At 35.2% G+C, this 23,259-nt stretch overlaps 3 protein-coding genes across 8 annotated transcripts; 2 read left to right on the top strand and 1 right to left on the bottom strand.

The window, feature by feature from the left end:
• Positions 1 to 2,209: 2,209 nt before the first annotated feature.
• LOC142537616 (uncharacterized) lies at positions 2,210 to 3,626 on the top strand. The gene is made up of 5 exons (XM_075643118.1): positions 2,210 to 2,834; positions 2,931 to 3,029; positions 3,098 to 3,154; positions 3,233 to 3,312; positions 3,435 to 3,626. Exons 1-5 carry the CDS (start codon positions 2,234 to 2,236, stop codon positions 3,624 to 3,626), a joined length of 1,029 nt encoding a protein of 342 aa, XP_075499233.1. The 5' UTR covers positions 2,210 to 2,233.
• Positions 3,627 to 5,806: 2,180 nt separating this feature from the next.
• On the top strand, positions 5,807 to 8,750 carry LOC142531495 (vesicle transport protein GOT1-like). Its single transcript, XM_075637646.1, has 7 exons — positions 5,807 to 5,975; positions 6,125 to 6,217; positions 6,624 to 6,715; positions 6,808 to 6,888; positions 6,985 to 7,082; positions 7,188 to 7,269; positions 8,463 to 8,750. The coding sequence occupies exons 2-7, from the start codon at positions 6,187 to 6,189 to the stop codon at positions 8,499 to 8,501; spliced, it is 423 nt and encodes a 140-aa protein (XP_075493761.1). The 5' UTR covers positions 5,807 to 5,975; positions 6,125 to 6,186; the 3' UTR covers positions 8,502 to 8,750.
• Positions 8,751 to 8,915: 165 nt separating this feature from the next.
• LOC142531464 (constitutive photomorphogenesis protein 10) lies at positions 8,916 to 21,596 on the bottom strand. 6 transcript variants are annotated; one of them, XM_075637615.1, is made up of 6 exons: positions 21,449 to 21,596; positions 21,294 to 21,343; positions 20,615 to 20,826; positions 19,773 to 19,846; positions 19,387 to 19,534; positions 8,916 to 9,119 (listed from the first exon to the last, which is right to left on the bottom strand). In XM_075637615.1, the coding sequence occupies exons 3-6, from the start codon at positions 20,823 to 20,825 to the stop codon at positions 9,022 to 9,024; spliced, it is 531 nt and encodes a 176-aa protein (XP_075493730.1). In that variant the 5' UTR covers position 20,826; positions 21,294 to 21,343; positions 21,449 to 21,596; the 3' UTR covers positions 8,916 to 9,021. The 6 variants fall into 6 exon arrangements, with proteins under 6 accessions (XP_075493730.1, XP_075493708.1, XP_075493715.1 ...); XM_075637593.1 differs by having other exon boundaries at positions 20,615 to 20,879; XM_075637600.1 differs by lacking the exon at positions 21,294 to 21,343 and having other exon boundaries at positions 20,615 to 20,879; positions 21,449 to 21,591.
• Positions 21,597 to 23,259: the final 1,663 nt, after the last annotated feature.

Genomic DNA, 23,259 nt, shown 5'->3' on the forward strand with positions numbered 1-23,259 from the left:
TGTGACTAGTATGAGATTTGACATGTCAGAATAATAGGATATAATCAGCCGCCCTACTATAATTAATGAGCAGCACAAAGAACGAGGTCATCATTACATCTCCTACTATAAATAACAGGTTTTTTCTTTGCAATCACTCTTTATTCAGATCTTAAATACACACATTTATTGCTTATCTTCCACACCAATATCACAACCATTATCTGGTTATATTGCTTTATAGCTTGAGTCATTCACTGACTTAAGCATCGGAGTGATCACGCCGGATACCCCTCCGGTGCCCATTCACGTGGTTACTTTCTTTGTTGCGGATCCTTTCAGCTGTCTCAGGAAGAAAGCTTTTGATTCGGACATCTTGCTCTTATTTCTTCAAACATCTTAATAGCAGATCCGGTGGAGCATCCGACCCGGCTCTTCCATTTGGCCCGGATTGCATCAATTTATTTAGAGATTTTTATGTTTTATTTTGAATTTTAGTTTCGAAATGTTAAAGATTGACGTATGATTTTTGTTAATTGACGATTTAGGGATTTGTATGCACTTGAGATTTGTTGGATTTTGGAAATTTTGAGTTATTCTGTATGCAAGTTTCGACGTTTATAAAAAAATTAATAGGATTTTAAAGTTAAAAAGTTATGGACATTTCAATAACGACATAAACGAAGAAAACTAAAGAACTGTTAAAAATTGAAATATAAACTCCTAACATGATTTATATTTTAAATAAAATGTAGGAAGTTACAAAATAGTAACATTTAATGAAATAATGTTGCGTAAATCTGAAAGAAAATGTCTCGAACTATTTGAATCTGGAATGAAAACACTTGACTAAACTATTAAATTTCTACATGGAGTTTTTAGCATTTGTGCAAAGGATGTCTGTCCTTTTTTGTTTCTACCGATCTTATTTTCTTCTGAGTTTTTGGACGGTTTTTCTCACATTCAATGATTTTTCTCATCATCTCTCTATGATCACATACTATTTGGACGCATTTTGATTTATTCAAATCAATTCAAATTATCGATGGCTCTTATAGACTATTGTCAGTTCTCTTTCTGGAACTTAGGTTTGAATAAATTTGGCATAATTAAAATATAACCCCAACACTATTGTATGTTTCTGTTTGGCTCCTGTATGTCTGGTGTTACTGTTTCTTTGTAGATCCTAGCTGCTTTGATTTGTCCAAAAATACTCGTGTATTTTGTATTAATAAATATTTTAATATATGAAATTTATTTTACGCTTAAAAAAAACGTCCATATTGTAATAAAAACACTAATAAATAATATATTTTAAATAATTTATATAGTGATTAAAAATTAAAATTAGATAGAAAAATTTATTTTGATGTAATTATATTTTATATAGAAAATTATCATGCATAAAATAATGTTTATATCAAAATTTAATGTGCGTGAATATAAATATTTCCATTAGGGGTATTTTAGACAAGGGAGGGGAGATCATCTGGGGAAAATTAGGGAAAAGGGACTCAAATGTGTTTTTTTTTTTTAAAAAAAGGATCCACACGTACATTTACTTTTATGTCCCTGTGTTTTAAGTTTAAAATCTTTAAACACACAATTAAATCCACACAAACAAATCTTTGCAAAAGAACAGAGAAACCTCCCCCCGTAAACCCTACCCGCCGTTCACGGAAAAACCCTTCAGTCGAAGCGACGCAAACTCAATCGAAGGAATGGCAAACGAAAATGTGGTAATTTTCACGTTTATGTCGATATTTTGCTTCTGCATTTTTGTCGATTTAGGTTTGCTGCGGTGTTCGTTGATGAGTTGAGATCGACTTTGATTTTGTGGTCGATTGACCAAATTTTATGGTCGATCAAAATGATTGGTCGACCATTTGTGGACGACCAACTATTTTGGTCGATCATAAAAATTGGTCGACCATTATTGGTCGACCAATTTTATGATGGTCGACCACACATTGTCGACCAATTTTATGGTCGACCAATTTTGTTAGTCGACCATAAAAATTGGTCGACATTGTGTAGTCGACCATTCTTTTTGGTCGACCAATCTTTTATAACTTTACTAACGTATTTATTTATTTTTTGTGACAGGTCTATTTGCCGAAAAAACTAGGCAGGGATGTAATTCTTCGATGCAAATTGTCAATTCAATACATATATAAAGAGATTGGCGAGATTCATCGCTATTTGAGAAGATTCATCGCTACTGCGACCGGTCTTTTTGTTGATTCTGCGCCTGATGCGGTCGTCACTCGGGTGCTCGAGCTCTGGAGGGAAGGTCAAACAGTCATATGTAGCGAGCACCCTTTGGAGTCTCCCTCAGTCCAGGACACGCCTTCTGCACATTCAAGTCCTGATGTTTCCGGCAACATTTATGGTGATGAGTAGATCACTCCAGCATACGCCTTCTGCACATGCATCTCAGGACGTTTCCGGCACCCGTTCTGGAGATCTCAATAGATCCAGCTCTAGCACGAGTTCTCCTATGCGTACGGGTCCTAGAGTTCACTTTGGACTCAATCCTTCCCGCCAGCTATCACCCTTGGAGCATCGTTTCGAGAGGCGGTTGACTGTCTTGGAGGATTCCGTTAGGTCTATGTATGTTAAGATGTCAGCAGAATTTATTGAGACCAGAGCGTGTATCCGGAATATAAATATGGCTTTAGATGACATGAAATCGAGTTTTAATCTTGGTCTCGATGAGTTGAGATCGAGTATGCCTGAACAGATCAGAGCTGGTTTTGCTGAGATGAGGTCTAACATGCTAGTGCATCAGAACAAAAATTATAGCGTTGCCTATAGTAGAGGGCGGAAGAGGAAATCATCCGAGGCAGATTTTGGTGAGTTAATTTTATTAATTATATTTATGTTTATGTAATAGAATGATTTAGTAGAATTGTCATTATTATTTTAATTTGTTTAATGTACGCTGTTAGGTGTGGATGATAATCTGGCTAGGGAAATTGGCAGTAGTAGCCAAACACAACATATATTTGAGCCTAACCTTGCAGTCATTACAGAGGAGTCCTCAGAAGGTGAGTTAATGCACGTTTTCGATTTTATATTTATCTATAGTATATTTAACAATAAACTTTATTTTTAGATATTCAAGTGACTCCGGATGCGTGTAAGCCAGGTGGCGAGGCGACCACGTCGAGAGGTTATTACACTACACCTTGTCTATTCATATTTGCATTAAAGTTGTTATTATTTTAATTTGTTTAATGTACGCTGTTAGGTGTTGATGATAATCTGGCTACCCAACAGATATTTGAGCCAAACCTTCCAAGCATTACAGAGGAGTCCTCGGAAGGTGAGGTAATGCACTTTTTTGATTTTATATTTATGTAAAGCTTCGTGATGAATTCAGTCCCAAGATTATACAGTAAGTTGATTTAAAATATAATAACTTCATTTTTTGTTTTGTTTTAATTGTACAGCAAATAATAACTTTTCATTTTATTTTTATTTTTCATAGTGAAGATTGCGGAGCATTTGTGTTAGCGGTTGCTGGATACTCTTTGTCTACAAAGAGTGCCCAATTAGTACTAACTTTTGATGAAAAATTAGTATCTGAGTTTAGATATTTTTTAGCTTGTAATATGTTTCTTAATGATTGGTCATTGTTGTGATGTATAGAATAATTTTATGTAATTATTGGACACGTTTGTTACGTAAACCCTAGCCTCCGTTTGTTATAATTTACATATGATTCAATCTCAAAAAAAATATGTTCTATGTTATAATGGTCGACCACACTTGTTTTTGGTCGACAACTCTATTTTTGGTCGACCCCTGCGCTTTTTGGTCGACCACTGTGGTTTTTGGTCGACCTCCACTGTGCGTCGACCATTAGCTTTTTTTGGTCGACCACCACTGTCCTTTTGGTCGACCAATGTGCTTTAGGTTTTAGGGTTTTAGGGTTTAGGGTTTTAAGGGTTTAGGGTTTAGACCCGTAAATTCACGATTTATCATATAAATTCAGGATTATGTTATATGTTTTAAATTACATATGAATAACATAATCACAATCTCAGTATTTTGTTACATTTTAAAAAATATGATTATGTTATAAGTTTTAAATTATCTATGAACCGTGGAATCACAATCGAACTATTTTGTTATATTTTAAAAAATACGAAGCGCAATTTCACGATTAAGTTATATGTAATAATTGACATGTGTCCCGATCTCACAAACATGTAACATTTAAAAAACCAAATGAATCGTAAATTCAGGATTATGTTATATGTTTTAAATTACATATGAATAACAGAATCAAAATCTCAGTATTTTGTTACATTTTAAAAAATATGATTATGTTATATGTTTTAAGTTACCTATGAACCGTGGAATCACAATCGAACTATTTTGTTATATTTTTAAAAATACGAAGCGCAATTTCACGGTTATATTATATGTAATAATTGACATGTGTCCCGATCTCACAAACATGTTAAATTTAAAAAACCAAATGAATCGTAAATTCAGGATTATGTTATATGTTTTAAATTACATATGAATAACAGAATCACAATCTCAGTATTTTGTTACATTTTAAAAAATATGATTATGTTATATGTTTTAAGTTACCTATGAACCGAGGAATCACAATCGAACTATTTTGTTATATTTTAAAAAATATGAAGCGCAATTTCACGATTATATTATATGTAATAATTGACATGTGTCCCGATCTCACAAACATGTTAAATTTAAAAAACCAAATGAAACGTAAATTCAGGATTATGTTATATGTTTTAAATTACATATAAATAACAGAATCACAATCTCAGTATTTTGTTACATTTTAAAAAATATGATTATGTTATATGTTTAAGTTACCTATGAACCGTAGAATCACAATCGAACTATTTCGTTATATTTTAAAAAATACGAAGCGTAATTTCACGATTATGTTATATGTAATAATCGACATGTTACATTTTAAAAAAATATGTCACGATCCTACAACAAAAAATATGAATAATAATTGCATTACGTTATATGTTTTAATTTACATATGAATCACGGAATAATAATCTCACAACTATCCTAATTCGACAATTATTAATATCAATTAAAAATAAAAAATGGTCGACCATCAAGCTAATAGTCGACCATCATGCTAAAGGTCGACCATTAGCTTGATGGTCGACCAAAAAAACTAATGGTCGACCCAAAAAAAACTAATGGTCGACCATCAAGCTAATGGTCGACCATCAGGCTACTCCCAGACCATGAGCCTGATGGTCGACCAAAAAAACTAATGGTCTTGGTCGACCATTAGGCTCATGGTCGACCAAAAATAAAACTTTGGTCGACCCTCAAACTATCTCTTGCTGAATTCACCGATCGAAGGAATTCTGTTTTGTTTTCTTCTGCCAACTCTCTTCTCTAACAAAGGGGTAACACCAATGGAAAATTAATGTTGCGTGGCCATTCATTTTCTTCCGAAACGGGATACACAGTCTCTCAGTAAGCCATGCATCATGACATATAAATCAATCTTATAGTCGAACAAATTAATTTCGGTCGACCAAGAAGGAATTCATCTTAGTCGACCAAGATATTCTTCTGTCCACAAAACCTGGTCCCAAAGAAGAATTCCCACACTTGGTAGACCAACAAGAAGTCTTCTTGGTCGACGGAGAAGAAGTGAGTAGACGAAGAAGAAAGAGAAAAAATAGATCATAACAATTAATTTATTAAGTTAACAGTTTAATTAAAACTTGATATAATAATCAGGAGAACTCCTCCTTAAGAAAAAAAAAAAGGTCAGAGTCTTTCATTTTTAAATCTTTTATGTCTCAATCCTATTTTTTTAACTCTCGATCTGCGAATAACGAAATGCAGTCGTTTCATTTGTAAAGTCGTCACACCTCTCATTGATATGGAGTGACTGCTTCCCTTTGGACGTTGAAAAGTGAAATAACTCGAGCAATTCTATCCCAGACTCCAGATATTCCAGGAGTTAGGAGGTAGGGTGCTAGATCTTGTGATTGTTTTGTTTCTAACCCTAATTTTTTGTGTTTCGAATTCGTTAACAAGTAGTAACTTGACTGTGTTCTCACTGTACATGTTATTTTCTGCATTTTTATTGTGTAATTGATGTCTGATTTATGTGCAGAGTGGTGCGAAGTTTCATTTCGGGATTTGAACCATATTGTATCTTAATCTGCGTCTGCGAAGATGATGTCTTTTGAGATGAACGACCGGAAAAGTATGTTAACCTATCGTCCTTAATCTATTGTCCATAATTTCTACAGCGTTCTGAAACTTTTTTGCGTTTGTGTGCTTGTGTTTGTTTGTTGCATATGATATGTTTGGCTTGTTAATAGTTGATATGGAGCTTGTGTAATTAGGTATTTTTGTGGATATTTTTCATATGATTTGCCTGTGTTGATGAAATTTTGAATTGTTTATTGTTTATTTTCAACCGTGAATGAAGTGAATATCGTTCCTTTATTTTTTCATTGTTCTCCAATGAGAATATTTTCTCTCATGGTTATGGTGAATAATAGGCAAAGTCATTGGATTTTCGACTTCTAAATTAATTTATTTTTGGTGAATAAAGTTTTTGATGTGGTTGATCAAAACTTTTTTCGTTATCTGATGTAATGAAACAGAAATTGGACTTGGTTTGACGGGTTTTGGAGTATTTTTTTCATTTTTGGGTATCATTTTCTTCTTCGACAAAGGACTACTTGCGATGGGAAATGTAAGTGTGATTTTGTATTAGGCAATCAGTTGTTTTCACTGGTATCTTTCTCATCGTTCATTTTGCTAATATTGATTATGTTTCTAAAACAGATCCTCTTCATGTCCGGGGTTGCATTAACAATTGGACTTAAATCGTCCATGCAATTCTTCTTGAGGTCTTCAAACTTTAAGGTTTCTTTGCCATCGAAGACTACTCTACATTGTTGTTGTTTGTCAACATTTTTATTTCTTTATAACGATCTTATATGTTTTTGTCACGTATTGCAGGGTTCTGTTTCATTTGGTGTTGGCTTCTTCTTAGTCATCATTGGATGGCCTGTGCTAGGAATGATTATTGAGTCGTATGGATTCATTGTTTTATTCAGGTTTAACACTAGCTATGCATAAAGGATGAACGGTTAACTTCTATTTGGTTTAATTTCAATCTTCTTAGACTGAAACAATTTTTGTTAATTATCGATTATTTGCAGTGGCTTCTGGCCAACAGTGGCTGTTTTTCTGCAGAAGATACCTGTTATTGGTTGGCTTTTCCAGCAGCCTTTTGTCAGAACGGTATGTATATATGGATTTATATTTTAGAGAACAATAATTTATTATTATGATTTCATTTGGAAAGAAGATGGTCTTGTGTTTAGTTGTATTCTTGTAGGGTTTGTTTACTAAATTTGATTCCCTGAATTTGTCTGTGTTCGGAAGTATGATAAAGTAACTCAAAGTAGTCGGTGAGCGAATGATTATTTGGATCGAAAATTTTGTTACTAAATTGAACATTGTTATCTGAAGCTTATATTTAAAATTTAATAATCATCTACAATATACTTAAGCTGGGATGCCAAAACGCCTGAATGAATCTTCTTTTCTGATTTGTCACAAAATCCTGATGGGAACACCAAAGATATAAAAATTACGTAACAAGATGAAAAATTGCATTACTATGCTCTTCATTGTCTGTGACCGTGTGTTGTTTAATCATCTACTATCTTGAACCCTTTCCCATATCCTGATAGAGTATTGCTGAGCAATGTCCACTGATCGATAATGTCGTAACAGAAGGTTATCCTTCGAGATGTTCTTCGGTGTTGAAACTTGAGAGTGTTGTTAAGAAATGTATCTGTTTTTTCTTGGGTCTAGTATTTCTTTGAAGTTTTGTTTTATTTTTTAAGCAAAACTAGAAGTTCAGATGAAGGTCACTTGTTCATTGTTTGAATGCTGATTTGCACTGGTACCAAATGTATGCATCATATATTTACTGTTGCATGCACCAATGAAGGGTTCTTGTGGCCAATATGCTTGGGAAGGCATGATGATCAATGGTAGAGATTAAATATAACTATTAGAAGGTTAATCGGTTTCTTGTTAATATGAAAGTAAAAAAGAGAATATTTTAATTTTTAACTAGATATTTTGTTCCCATTGTTCTTATTTGAACATAACCTTGGTAATAATTCTAAATCCTACACTGGGATTATTATTTGATGCTTTGTTGTCAGCTCGAAAATGAGCAACGTAGAATCACAAATATCGGCCGTTACTTAACCATGCTCTTGTTAATTTAGAGGGTATTTACGCATTTACTTGTGCAATTTTTTTGCAGTTTTTTACCCTTTTTCATCCTGTAAAACTTTTCTAAACGCTAGACAAATTGGTTACTTATCCGTCCAAGATTCCCTTTGGCCAGATATTATCTTTCACATGTATTGTTGCATCATATGATAAACACAAGCTTGATATATTTGTTGTTGCAGTTGATTGAACGTTATCGAGGTAAGAGAGTACCCGTGTAATTGTAATAGAGAAGAGAGAAGTTCAAGAAGCGGTGCGTCAGGCCACTTGTAAGTCCTGGAAAATGCTCTGGGATCAACGTTTTTGTATAAGCTTGTGAAAGTATAATATGTTAGACCTACAATGTGGGGTAGATTAGTTCCTGTTGATCTTTTTAACCTCGTTCTTCTAATCCGTACAAAACAAAATCATTTCTTCTAGCACCGATTGATTTTACGTAGGAATTTAGCAATATATGGCCTTGTTCATTCTCTCCGTTCTTTCATGAGAAGTTCGTTTGGATATCCAGGTAATAAAAACCAAAAAAAAGAAAAACAATTTACGTTCATTTAGATGTGCATGCTCTTCCTATGCCATATTACTATCTATCTATCTATCTATCTATCCATAAAAGCGTGTAATTAAGTGAGGCATTTCCGGTATCACTCAACAAACGAGATGAAAGTTCAAATTAATCCAGTCATAACTTCTGGACACTTGAGTTCGAGCCTTCCAAAAATAGGCCCCCCACTTGAACGTCAGCTACTTTGCAAATCTTAGTGTCCACTGTGCTGCTTGTTCGTCGTGCTTCGCTCTGTCAGCCAAGTATAAGTTGGCAATACTGGGAACAAGTGGTTTATCTGCAAGAAACATTGCATGTTAGTAATTAATACCACATTTGAATTGCATGTAACTAACCAGCACATGGATGGGTTGTACTTCTGCTGCCCAGGACAACCAGTATCTATTTGCATTCCAACGAAAGCTAATAATGAGCTTTTTGTTAGAGTAGATGCCCTGCAAGCCAACGGTTGGCTAGGGAATTTATTGACTCAAGTGAAATAAACAATCTTTATTTTAATATAATTTAACTTTTTATGGTCTTGTTATACTTTATCTGTATACCCATGCAAACAGCATAGATAAAGTCCTTGATTATGCTTTAATACAAATGAATCGTAATTCGATATTGAAACTCATTTGTAAACACTGCATATTCTAAATTCGTTCCTAGTGTATTCAGCCGCCTAAAACAGGGATAAAGGCCGCTTGAGCTCGAGACTAGCATCTGTGATGTTGTGTACTGCGTTTCTTGGTAAGGACATAGAGATGTCCAAACATGCAGATGGGTAGTCATATGATGATTATACCTAACAACCCTCCCTCGAACTTTCCAAGTGGTTATCATTCATCGAGAGGATAAGTCCGTAGTTATGATTGTACACTTTTAGTCCTTACGACCCGGGACAACACTGAGGCTCTATATGCTAGGGCTGTGCTTTGACTCGTTTACCGGCTCCAGGAGAGTCATCAGGTGGCGAGGTTGGGTACAGTTGCGACACATATAGGAGCCAGTGCATTGTAGTCGGTGATTCACCGCTCACCTACGGGTGTGGATATCCTATGTGATCTGATGTAATAATAGTGCATGAAATCTCTGGCCAGAGTATGAGATGTACATTGGAGAAGGAGTTCTCCAATTGTACATGTGATGCCACTATTTATATGTATCACATAGTTATCGAATTATTATGCAACCCTCGATGAACCAATGGTTGCAGATTCGATCGGGATATATGAGATGAAGGGACCATACTATACGTTAATCATAATTGATTGGTTCTTGCAGGCACTATCAGTGATACCTAGGGGATCATGGGGCGATGCTACTAGACGCTCTTACCATGATCCGATGGGTACAATCAGAAATGAATTCTGACATTCTTGATCAAGGTGTTGATGAAAAGAATGGGGCTAACTAGGGTAAGCACGAATAAAAGATTATGTCCTGAATCACAAAGAGTTGTGAACCCACGGCTAGCTGTATCCCTGAACCATTGAGGGTCACACAAGCACTGGTTTACTTGTTTCCGTTGAGATAATAAATTCAATGAGTTGAATTTGTAAGAAATAAGTTCGATATGATCAATCGATAAGCTTATAAATAAAGTTTATAAAAGCTTATAGAAATTTTGAGAGCATGACTGTTAAGACAGTCAAAAGGAGTACATATGCCTTATTTAGACATTGGTGATCTCAAAATTAAAGTGTGCATCATAATAACAAACAAGTTGAATTTGTCACATCGATGATATTGGATCGTCGATCGGGATTATGATGAAATTAATGTAATGGGAGCATTATTAAAGTTCAAATGGGCTTTAATAATTGAATTATATTTTAATTAATTTAAAATATAGCTCATTAAGTTTTTATAAAATATGGTATTGATTTATGTAATATGAAAATATTCATGATATCATAATTTAAAAACTTGCACACAAAGAAAATAATATTGGATGATTATGAGTGTGCTAATTTTGAGAGTCAAAGATTTATTGAAATCTAATTATTTAATTAATGTGATTAATTAAGGAAATGACCATTAGTTGAAATAATAGAATATGTATTGACTTGGTTGAAAAGGGAGACCACCGAAGCTTTAAAACAATGAATAAGGATTTTAGAATCTTGAGTTTACTTAATTAATTAGATTAATTAAGTAAATGATGGCTTAAATAAATAATAAGATTTCTTTATTCTAATGGCATATCAATGATTCGAAGATTCCTTGGAATTGAAAAAGAAAATACTTTCGGCTCTTCCCAATTTTTGTGTGCGCTGCTCTCGAAAATTCTTATTTCTTTTGCAAGAAGTTTTCGGCAATTCTAATTAATAGAATTGAATCGATTTCTTCTTCGTGTTCTATCTCTACGCAAAAGTATTTATAATTTTCTAGTGCAAATTAGAAGAGGAACAAGTAATCCGGTCGTGGACCTGATTCGAAGATTAAAGAAGTGGATCGAAGAACGTTCGTAGGGATTTACAATAAGAGCTACGTCCGCTGATACCGGAGTAGTTGGTGCCAAGTGAAATTATTCACCAAAGGTATAATTCTTTAACATCCTATGAATGTTTTTTGTCAAATCATACGAGCGCCCAAAGCAAAACATATTTTGATTGTCAAAATAAAATAAAAATTTTTAAACTTCCGCTGCGTTTGGGCGTATAGAAAACCGAGATCCAACAGTGGTATCAGAGCCAAGGTTTTTTCTAAAACGTATGGTTTAATTTTGAATAATTTGTTTCTAACCACACAAGAAAATTTTTCAGAAAATTAATGCACCATTAAAATATTTTATTTTTCCGAAAAAAAAAAGGAAAAATTCGTATCTGCCCGGAACTGTTCCGGGCAGACCCGCGCGCAGGGTAGCGCGCTAAGCGCGCAGCGCCTGCGCGCACATCAGCGCGACAGCGGCGTGCGGAGGGTCCGCACGCCGTGCGCTGCCTTGGGCAGCGCGCAGCGGCGTGCGGAGCGTCCGCACGCTGCGCGCTGCGCCGCGCGCACCTGTGCTCGCCCTGCGCGCACAGGTGGTTGCCACTGCCCGAAACGTTCGGGCAGCGGGCGGGCAGCGGGGGCGACTTCCCGGGATCGTCTCGGGAAGCGTTCTGATTGGTGGGCTTGAATTGTTTGGGCCCATTGTGCAATTTTCTGATTTTTCAAAATTTTGGGTAAAATTGATATTTTTGAAAATTGGTTCAATTTTTATTTCGAAACAAATTAATTTTGGAAAATCAATAATTTTCTTGTAAAATAAATAATTAGAATATGATTTTAATTATTTATGGTAAAAATGAGTTTTTATAAGAAATCAATTATCATTGATTTAATTGAAAATTAAATAAAGGAGTTTATTTAATTTATTAAATTCTTTAATAATTGTGGTGGTTAGTGATATAATTATTAGATATATGATTTATCAATTAATTAAATTGTTTAATTAATTTGATGTTAATATTTGATATTAAATGCATGAAGGATGATCGAGAGCCTTGACCAATGTGTTAGGTGTATGTTAGGATATTTTACTGTTTTATTCGTTTTTAATATTTGATATTGTTAAAGTGGGCCTGGTTTATGGCCCGTTCCCACCCCATGAGATGTATCCCTTATGTGCCATGGCTATTTAAATGTAATATTAGAAATAGTGGGAGATCAAGACTGGAAGATGGTGGGCCCGATGATCAAGACGAAGACATGTAAAATATTGGAAGCTTTTGTAATAGTTGCATTTGCATCCCTGCATTCACCTAGGTTTGGACCAAGATCCATGTATGGCTCACATGGATCTAATAGTGTTGGCGATCGATCATCCTTATTTATTGTTGAATGTCATATTATGATATATGCGATATATAGTAGTATGCATGTATGTATATTATTAGATAATATAGTTGCATGGATCCAGCAAACATACAAACTCGTGGCACGCGATTTTTAAATTAAAATGATGAGACAATTTTAAAATTAAAATCCCTCATTTTGAATAAGATTCAAAATTTATATCAAACCGAAAAAGTAAAAATTAAAGGAGTTTAATTTTTCCTTGCCTTCCATCAACCGTGGTTGCATGTTGATCGCTACCCGCGGACAGTGTCTGGCTCATATTATTGGGGAGGCTTGTACGCCGGAAAGCTGTGACTTCCACCGGACATATGATGTGAATTGAGTGGAACTTCCATGACTTCGGCTCATATTATTGGGGGAACTCATGGCGATCGTCTACTACAATTCAATATTGATGGGTTGGTTTGACACGCGAAAATAAACGACGTCATATTATTGGGTTCTTATTAAACGTGAGGAAAAACACGCGGAGGTTGCATAGGGATGCAATTGGATTCTACCTTTTAGAAATTATAATTGGCTGATATTATTTGGGATTATAATTGGCTAATTGGACTCTACGTGCCCACTAAGGAAATACGATTTCCCTTTTTCATCAGACGGTGGTGGAAATGTCAAAATAGTGGGAGGGAGATTTATAAAATAAAATCCATATTTTATATCTTAAAATTATTTTAAAATAATCAGCAACCATTATTCTGTTTCCATATCAGTATATTTTCTGTTAGTAACAAGCTAACCGAATCTAATTTTCAAGACTGATTGGGAAAAATTGTTCTAAATTCGGAGAAAATGACATACACACTAATGTCAGTCTTGCTGAACTGACAAAGCATGCAAGATGGTAGGACCATAGTATGCAAGCTAAAGTGTGATGTGCTCGCTTCTACGTCAAATGAACTGTAGGGACAGTTTGAGAAAATGTTGAATGCTGCTAACATTCGAATACACATGCAAAAGTTGCATGATACATGAAACTCGTACAGTGATGCACACCACTTTTAAAAGCTCATGACTACACGAATGCAAGATGGGGCTTTGGTCCATGAGCGTAGTGTACGTATGACTGGGCTTATTGAGGATGTGGTGGGCCTGGAATATGTGATTCCTAATGAGTTACTAGATAACATTAATTTGTTGTCTTTCTCTTCCTCATTTGACGGGGTTATGATGAACTTCAAGTTGAATAAGATATATTATAGGCTTGAAGAGCTAGTCAATACGCTTATGACTTATGAGATCACCATAAAATAAGAAATTGTTGTTTTTATAATGGGCTTCTCGTCGGACGAAAAAATGGCCCATAAGGTAAGGGAAAGAGATGTTCTGCCCCTCACAAGAAAAACAATCCCAATAAGAGGCAAACTCTGAAAGACACTTAAAAGACCTACAAAGCCCGATAAGTTAGAACATATTTATTTCACTGCAAGAAGTCCGGACATAAGAAATTATATGTGCCAGAAATGTTCTGAAAATGATAAGTGAATGTCAAAGTAAACATGATTTCAACAACAAACAAAATAAAGTTAGATGATCCAAATCCCTCTCAAATATGGCACGCTAGACTATGTCACATTTCCCAAATAAGGATGCACAAACTAGTGGGAGAAGGCATGTTTGACTTGTCAGACATAAATTCTCTACCAACTTGTGAGTCCTGTCTAAAAAGAAAAATGACTAAAACTCCATTCAATGGAAACGTGGAACGTGCGCATGGTCTGTTGGATTTGATCCACACAGATATTTGTGGCTCGCTAAGTGTTAGAACAAAATATGAGCAATCCTACTTCATTACCTTTACTGATGACCATTCGAGGTATTGGTATGTTTATATGATGAAACACAAATCTGAAGCATTGGAAAGGTTCAAAGAATTCAGATCTGAAGTAGAAAACCAGCTAAAAGGAAGTATTAAGGCATTTCGATCTGATCGAAGTGGAGAATACTTGAGTGCTGAATTTTTGGGTTATCTAAAAGAGAATGAGATTCTCTCACAGTGGACTCCACCAGCAACACCACAATTGAATGGTGTTTCTGAACGTCGTAAGCGAACCTTGTTTGACATGGTTCGATCAATGATGGGATTCACTGAATTGCCTACATCGTTTTGGGGCTTTGCGCTTGAAACCGCGGCAATGTTGTTGAATAATGTCCATATTAAAGCAGTGGATAAAACACCATATGAGATATGGATGGGAAAAACTCCGAAATATTCTTACGAGAGAATATAGGGATGTCCTGCTTACGTGAAGCAGACAGTGGGAGACAAATTGGATAGTAGATCCACTTTGTGCTACTTTGTAGGATATCCAAAGAATTCTGTTGGATATTATTTCTATCATCCCAATGAAGCAAAATGTTTGTTTCAAGAAATGCCACTTTTCGGAAAAGGAATTTCTATTAGATAGAAAAGGCAAGATGATAGAACTTGAAGAAATTCAAGATACTCCCTCAACTATAGAAGTTGAACCCATTTCCCAAGAACCAGATAAGGTGAATATGGTATTGAGTTTGCTACTCATTTTTTTTAGCTAAACCCAGTAGTTGAAGTACAAGCTCCTAGGAGGTCTGATAGGGTTATTAGACCACTTGCAAGATATACACTTCTTCATGAACAAGGTCATGATGAGCCTTGTGTTGGATGTGATCCAATGAACTTTAAAGAAGTAATATCTGATACTGATTCAACCAAATGGCTTGAAGCCATGCATTCAGAAATGGACTCTATGTATTCAAACCAAGTCTGGACATTAGTGGATCCACTTGAGGGAATCGTTCCCATAGGATGCAAATGGATCTACAAAAGAAAGCTTGGGGCAAATGAGAAGGTAGTGACCTTCAAAGCAAGACTGCTTGGAAAAGGTTATACTCAAAGGTAAGGAGTTGTCTATGAGAAAACTTTTTCACCAGTTGCTATGTTTAAGTCCATTAGAATACTACTAGCCATAGATCATCATGGTATGACTATGAGATATGGCAAATGGATGTAAAGACTGCATTTCTCAATGGAGACATCAAAGAAGAAATATATATGTCTCAACCTGAGGAATACACATCAGTAGGAAGTGAGCATAAGGTATGCAAACTTCAGATATCAATATATGGTCTCAAGCAGGAGTCAAGGAGTTGGAACCTCAGATTTGATAGCACTATCAAAGAGTTTGGTTTTGCTAAGAATCTTGAGGAACCATGAGTGTACAAGAAAGTTAGTGGGAGTGCGGTGACATTCCTAGTACTTTATGTTGATGATATCCTGCTCATTGGGAATGATGTAGGATTACTGCATTCAACTAAAGTATGGTTAGCCAGTAAATCCTCCATGAAAGACATGGGTGAAGCATCCTACGTATTGGGAATACAAATCTATAGAGATAGATCAAAGAGGATGCTAGGGCTCACCCAAGTCATTTATATCGATACCATTTTTGAAACGATTCTCTATGGAAGAGTCCAAAAGAGGATACTTACCAATATGTCATGGTGTTACTCTATCTAAAGCTTTGTGTCCCAAAACTGATGAAGAGATAGAGATGATGACACATATTCCATATGCGTCAGCCATTGGTAGTATCAGGTATGGTGTGATATAGACACGTCCTGATGTTGCTTACGCTCTGAGTGTTACAAGCAGATATCAGGCAAACCCTGGTCCAATGTATTGGAAGGCCGTGAAAGATATTCTTAAGTACTTAAGAAGGACTAAGAACTTGTTCATGGTCTATGGGGTGGAGAATTGAAATTGAAAGGCTACACTGATTCTAGCTTCCAATGTGACGTAGATGATTCGAAATCGACCTCTGGCTTTGTATTCATGCTTAATGGTGCGGCTGTCTCTTGGAAAAGTTCCAAGTAAGACACCGTTGCGGATTCCACCACTGAAGCTGAATACATTGCTGCATCTCATGCAGCCAAAGAGGTAGTTTGGATGAGGAATTTTGTCCAAGATTTGGGCGTTATTCCTAATGGAGTTGATCCAGTCCCGTTGTACTGGAACAACACTGATGCCATTGCACGAGCAGAGAAACCAAGGTCTCATCAGCGATCCAAACATGTACTGAGGAAGTTCCACATCATACGGGAGATTGTGGGAAGAGGAGACATATCAGTCGAAAGAGTCCCCTCTGCAGATAATGTTGCTGATCCACTTACATAGCCCTTGCCAGGACCATTGTTTGAAAAGCATCGCGAAGCAATGGGATTAAGGGTAGTTGGCTCTAGGGCAAGTGAGAGATTGTTAGAGTAGATGCCCTGCAAGCCAACGGTTGGCTAGGGAATTTATTGACTCAAGTGAAATAAACAATCTTCATTTTAATATAATTTAACTTTTTATGATCTTGTTATACTTTATCTGTATACCCATGCAAACAGCATAGATAAAGTCCTTGATTATGCTTTAATACAAATGAATCGTAATTCGATATTGAAACTCATTTGTAAACACTGCATATTCTAAATTCGTTCCTAGTGGATTCAGCCGCCTAAAACAGGGATAAAGGCCGCTTGAGCTCGAGACTAGCATCTGTGATGTTGTGTACTGCGTTTCTTGGTAAGGGCATAGAGATGTCCAAACATGCAGATGGGTAGTCATATGATGATTATACCGAACAACCCTCCCTCGGACTTTCCAAGTGGTTATCATTCATCGAGAGGATAAGTCCGTGGTTATGATTGTACACCATTAGTCCTTACGACCCGGGACAACACTGAGGCTCTATATGCTAGGGCTGTGCTTTGACTCGTTTACCGGCTCCAGGAGAGTCATCAGGTGGCGAGGTTGGGTACAGTTGCGACACATATAGGAGCCAGTGCATTGTAGTCGGGGATTCACCGCTCACCTACGGGTGTGGATATCCTATGTGATCTGATGTAATAATAGTGCATGAAATCTCTGGCCAGAGTATGAGATGTACATTGGAGAAGGAGTTCTCCAATTGTACATGTGATGCCACTATTTATATGTATCACATAGTTATCGAATTATTATGCAACCCTCGATGAACCAATGGTTGCAGATTCGATCGGGATATATGAGATGAAGGGACCATACTATACGTTAATCATAATTGATTGGTTCTTGCAGGCACTATCAGTGATACCTAGGGGATCATGGGGCGATGCTACTAGACGCTCTTACCATGATCCGATGGGTACAATCAGAAATGAGTTCTGACATTCTTGATCAAGGTGTTGATGAAAAGAATGAGGCTAACTAGGGTAAGCCCGAATAAAGGATTATGTCCTGAATCACAAAGAGTTGTGAACCCAAGGCTAGCTGTATCCCTGAACCATTGAGGGTCACACAAGCACTGGTTTATTTGTTCCCGTTGAGATAATAAATTCAATGAGTTGAATTTGTAAGAAATAAGTTCGATATGATCAATCGATAAGCTTATAAATAAAGTTTATAAAAGCTTATAGAAATTTTGAGAGCATGACTGTTAAGACAATCAAAAGGAGTACATATGCCTTATTTAGACATTGGTGATCTCAAAATTAAAGTGTGCATCATAATAACAAACAAGTTGAATTTGTCACATCGATGATATTGGATCGTCGATCGGGATTATGATGAAATTAATGTAATGGGAGCATGGGCTTGTAAAAGTATAAGCACATCATGCTAATTTATTAAAGTTCAAATGGACTTTAATAATTGAATTATATTTTATTTAAGTTAAAATATAGCCCATTAAGTTTTTATAAAATATGGTATTGATTTATGTAATATGAAAATATTCATGATATCATAATTTAAAAACTTGCACACAAAGAAAATAATATTGGATGATTATGAGTGTGCTAATTTTGAGAGTCAAAGATTTATTGAAATCTAATTATTTAATTAATGTGATTAATTAAGGAAATGACCATTAGTTGAAATAATAGAATATGTATTGACTTGGTTGAAAAGGGAGACCACCGAAGCTTTAAAACAATGAATAAGGATTTTAGAATCTTGAGTTTACTTAATTAATTAGATTAATTAAGTAAATGATGGCTTAAATAAATAATAAGATTTCTTTATTTTAATGGCATATCAATTATTCGAAGATTCCTTGGAATTGAAAAAGAAAATACTTTCGGCTCTTCCCAATTTTTGTGTGCACTGCTCTCGAAAATTCTTCTTTCTTTTGCAAGAAGTTTTCGGCAATTCTAATTAATAGAATTGAATCGATTTCTTCTTCGTGTTCTATCTCTACGGAAAAGTATTTATAATTTTCTAGTGCAAATTAGAAGAGGAACAAGTAATCCGGTCGTGGACCTGATTCGAAGATTAAAGAAGTGGATCGAAGAACGTTCGTAGGGATTTACAACAAGAGCTACGTCCGCTAATACCGGAGTAGTTGGTGCCAAGTGAAATTATTCACCAAAGGTATAATTCTTTAACATCCTATGAATGTTTTTTGTCAAATCATACGAGCGCCAAAGCAAAACATATTTTGATTGTCAAAATAAAATAAAAATTTTTATAGAAAACCGAGATCCAACACTTTTAACATAAAAGAGACATACTATTGATCCTGCCAGGTATTGCGTGAAACTAGGAACACAGAAAGGTCCCAAAAATAAAACTCAAGAAAAACAATGGCCCGAGAGCATACAGACCCACCACCTTACATTCTCAGAAAGCAAGGGAAGAACTTGTGGTCTGCCCTTCTCTTCATTAATCACTCGAAAAAAGAAAGAAAATGAGTTATTCAAAGTTTAAAAACACTCACAGATATCGGGGCTGGTGAATATCGATCTGAGAGCAAGCAGAACTTTTGATATTGTTAGAGCAGGGCTCCAACCATCTTTCAGGATATCCAAACTAACATTGCCAATAGAGTCAACATTGCAATGGTAAATGCGGGTTTTGAATACAACCTGCAAACCTAAAATCCAAAGTCAGAAAAAGTAAAGCTAAAGAATTCACAGTGTCAGACCGTGATTCTTCCGTTGAGGGTATCTGCCACTTGTATTCAAAGTGTATGTAGATTGTCTCACGAATTATATTAAGTTACATTTAGATTGGTGGATTTGGAGCTAGAGATTTCGAATTAATAGCAATAAATCCATCGGTCTCTCCAAACTCAACCTTAGTTTAAATGCTGTGCCGCATTACCTTAGGAGGCTTGAATGGATAATCGCTAGGAAAGGTTATATCTAGGAAAAATATGCCTCCTTCGTATGGTGTCCCTACAAATAATTTGAGAAGCTCAATTAGATCTGTCACATTTAAACAGAAAAAACCCATGCCAGGGCAACAAATTTTAGACATATGATTTGCTCAATATGTCCAGCAGATGAACCCATTCTCAAATCGCATTATAGTTATTTTTCAGAAGCTATGTCTACAGCAGACATTAAAGAGAAGGAAAAGGATATATAAAGAAGTGAGGGGAAAACATAGCTTTCTCATTTGATAAAAGAAAGTATAGATGAAAACTGATCTCCGGAAACGAGTTTTCAAACATATGATTCCTTTTTAAAAAAAAAAAAAAACTATTATACATCCATAAAATACGTACAATTTTCACATTTTGTTTTAGTCATTCAAGGAAAATTCTTGCTGGGAATGGTGGAAAGAGAGTGCACGCACAAGTAATCGCTCTGTCCATATCTTTTCCAAGATCAAGGTGAAACCAGTAAATTAAGGGACTCCACAAAACATACTAACCAGATGAAATTTCCGTTGAACTTGGATGATCATCATGATGAATTTGGTTGATTACATCGATATGACAATTAAAATATATGTTGATTTTAAATTTCTTTGAAAGCCAAACAAAGAGGGTATTTTCTATGAGATTTAAAACAGTGGAAACAGACTATCATCTACGATTTCACCACACACAAGGTTTAAATTGAGGAATTCCGTGGAATATACTAGCTTGACACAACCATAGAAGCATGCCCAAGACTGAACAACAGAAAGTTCAGATTTAAAAGAAGGCAAAAACAAACCAGGAGGACCGAAAAGAGTGGCGACCCAATGATAGAGATTATCCCCTTTGGGGCCGGCAGAGCAGTCAGCAGGAGGGTCCATGCTGAGCTCCGACATCTCTTTCTGAATCCTCTTTCCGGAAGATGAGACTGAAGTTGTCGATGGCCATGATCGACCACCTCCTCCTCCACGGCTACCTCCTCTACCACCTCCAGCTGACATCATCATCATGCTGTTATTATTACTCATCTTTAATTATATGTTCAATTGACTTGTCAACCTTCACTGAAACCAGAACAAACCCTTACAGTAATCTGTCTTTACGTATTCACCACACGAAGAATTTACAAGCTTTTATGTTCATGGCAATATCTTTTCCACTTCCGTTTTGACGAGGCAAACTTATACCTTTTAAGACTTCATCATCGTCATAATCTCACATTCTCGCTAATATCAGAATTGAAATTAAGAAATAAATTTCTAAACTAAAGGTACTATAAAATTCGAGGGAAACAAAGAAAGTGATCAGCTAGATTCAATAATATAAGATGAATAGCTGTCATATCAGCCCTCAAATTACTCAATTCTTCGGTACCCAAGACCTAGAAACTCGACAATTGTTTTTTTTAAAAAGTAAACTTCTACTCCATGTCGAACCGAGAAGGAATAAAATTAAACAAAAAAATCCTATTTTCTTACAGTGTATGACCAAACCCTTTTGCTTAAAGTCAATCCTTATGCAAGGTACTCTGCAAAACAGGTAAAAATAGAAAAAAATTATCTATCAGCAATAAATTGCAACCAATATGAGAAATACATTATATAGCGCAAATGAATAATCTTTAATCGAGTACCTGAAAACGAAAATAACACTCAATTTTCACTCCAAGAGAGGCGGGCGGTTGTGAGCGAGGATAGAACTCAAATTTGATGGAGTTTCATGAAGCTCTCTGGTCAAGCTGGGTCATTGTTCCAGTTGGAGTCAAAGTTTCATTATTTTTTTATATTATCTAAATAGATTTTCTATGGAAAAAAAAAATTAGTAATTTACGTTGAAAATTAATATTTAAAACACGTGTGTTGAATATTTGAATGTTGAAATAAGAGTTGTAAATATTGAAAATTAGTGTGTGATGATGTAGATAATGATAAATTTATTTTTAGATTATTTGTAAAGAAATTCAATAAATAGCCTCACCATTTGTGATGAAATTCACAAGTGAGTAGAGAGAAAAATTTTATAAAGTGTGTAGTTTGGTAAATTTTGAGAGTTTGAGATTTTTACTTTTTACTATAAATTTTTTACTTTTTCACAACACGTTATCAGCACGAAGCTCTAAAGGTCCTCCATATTTTTCCAAACTCCAAAACAGAAGAAAAAGGTAACAAAAGTAATAATATTTATTTTATTGTTTATTTATTGTGTATATATTTAATCTATAATATAATGTTATAAATTTTTCAAAAACTTGTTATAAATCCTGGGAGGATGTTAAGACGACATCCCACACTCTCGGTAAGGGATACGACAACTATAAAAGCCTATAAGGTTTTTAAACAAAATAACTTATGACACCTCATTATAATAATGTGATATGATATACATAATTATTTAAACATGACTAATATTATACATCATATTATTACCATAAAATTATACAAATACATACATTTATTTTTTTTGTACACCAACGGTCATAAACGCTAACAAAACAGTTAGTTTTTGCCCTATAAATATGATCTCACAAACACATTCAATCACTCCAACTTTCTATTCTTCTCTAAACAATTATTCTTCATCAAATTTTCGAAGAAAAAAGAAGATGACTTTCTCAAGGTTATTTTTAATTATTTTGGTTATCCTACTCACGAGTCTTGTATTTATCGGAGAATATCATCCTCGTGTGTTTTCTTTATTTTGACGAATGCTTGTACTTGTTGTTTATCAATTACTTTGTATTGCAATATTCATTAACTAATAAAATGCATCGTAATTTTTTTAGTACCACCATGTCAAACTTGACAAAGCTCGAATTTATTGCTCTTGATATTACATGGAAAAATAATATGCCATGGACTCTCGATGTAGAAATGTATTTTGAGTCATTGGGTCTAAGTGAGACCATAAAAGAAAATGGCATATCGACATCACAAGAAAAGGCAAAAGCCATGATATTTTTGCGTCGACATCTCGACGATAGATTGAAATGTGAATATCAAATTGAAAAAGATCTCATGGCTTTGTGGAAGGGATTAAAAGAAAGATTCGAACATATAAGGGAAGTTATACTTCCGACCGCCCGAGATGAATGGAATACGCTGAGATTCCAAGATTTTAAAAAAGTCAGTGATTACAACTCGGCGATGTATAGAATAATCTCGCAATTGAAATTTTGTGGGCACGAGATTACTGAATTCGAAATGCTTGAAAAAACATTTTCCACTTTTCCACATCGAATATAACTCTACAACAACAATATAGAGTGCGTGGATTTTCGAGATATTCTGAACTTATCGCCTGTCTCCTTGTGGCGGAAAAGAATAATGAGCTGTTAATGAGAAATCATCAGGCACGACCCACTGGTTCAACGGCATATCCTGAAGTAAATGTGGTAAACAAAAATGAATTTAAATCTGGAAACCAAAATCAAAGTTATAGACAAGA

Source organism: Primulina tabacum, chromosome 2, assembly GCF_025594145.1.
Source record: "Primulina tabacum isolate GXHZ01 chromosome 2, ASM2559414v2, whole genome shotgun sequence".
In the NCBI taxonomy this organism is placed as follows: domain Eukaryota; kingdom Viridiplantae; phylum Streptophyta; class Magnoliopsida; order Lamiales; family Gesneriaceae; genus Primulina; species Primulina tabacum.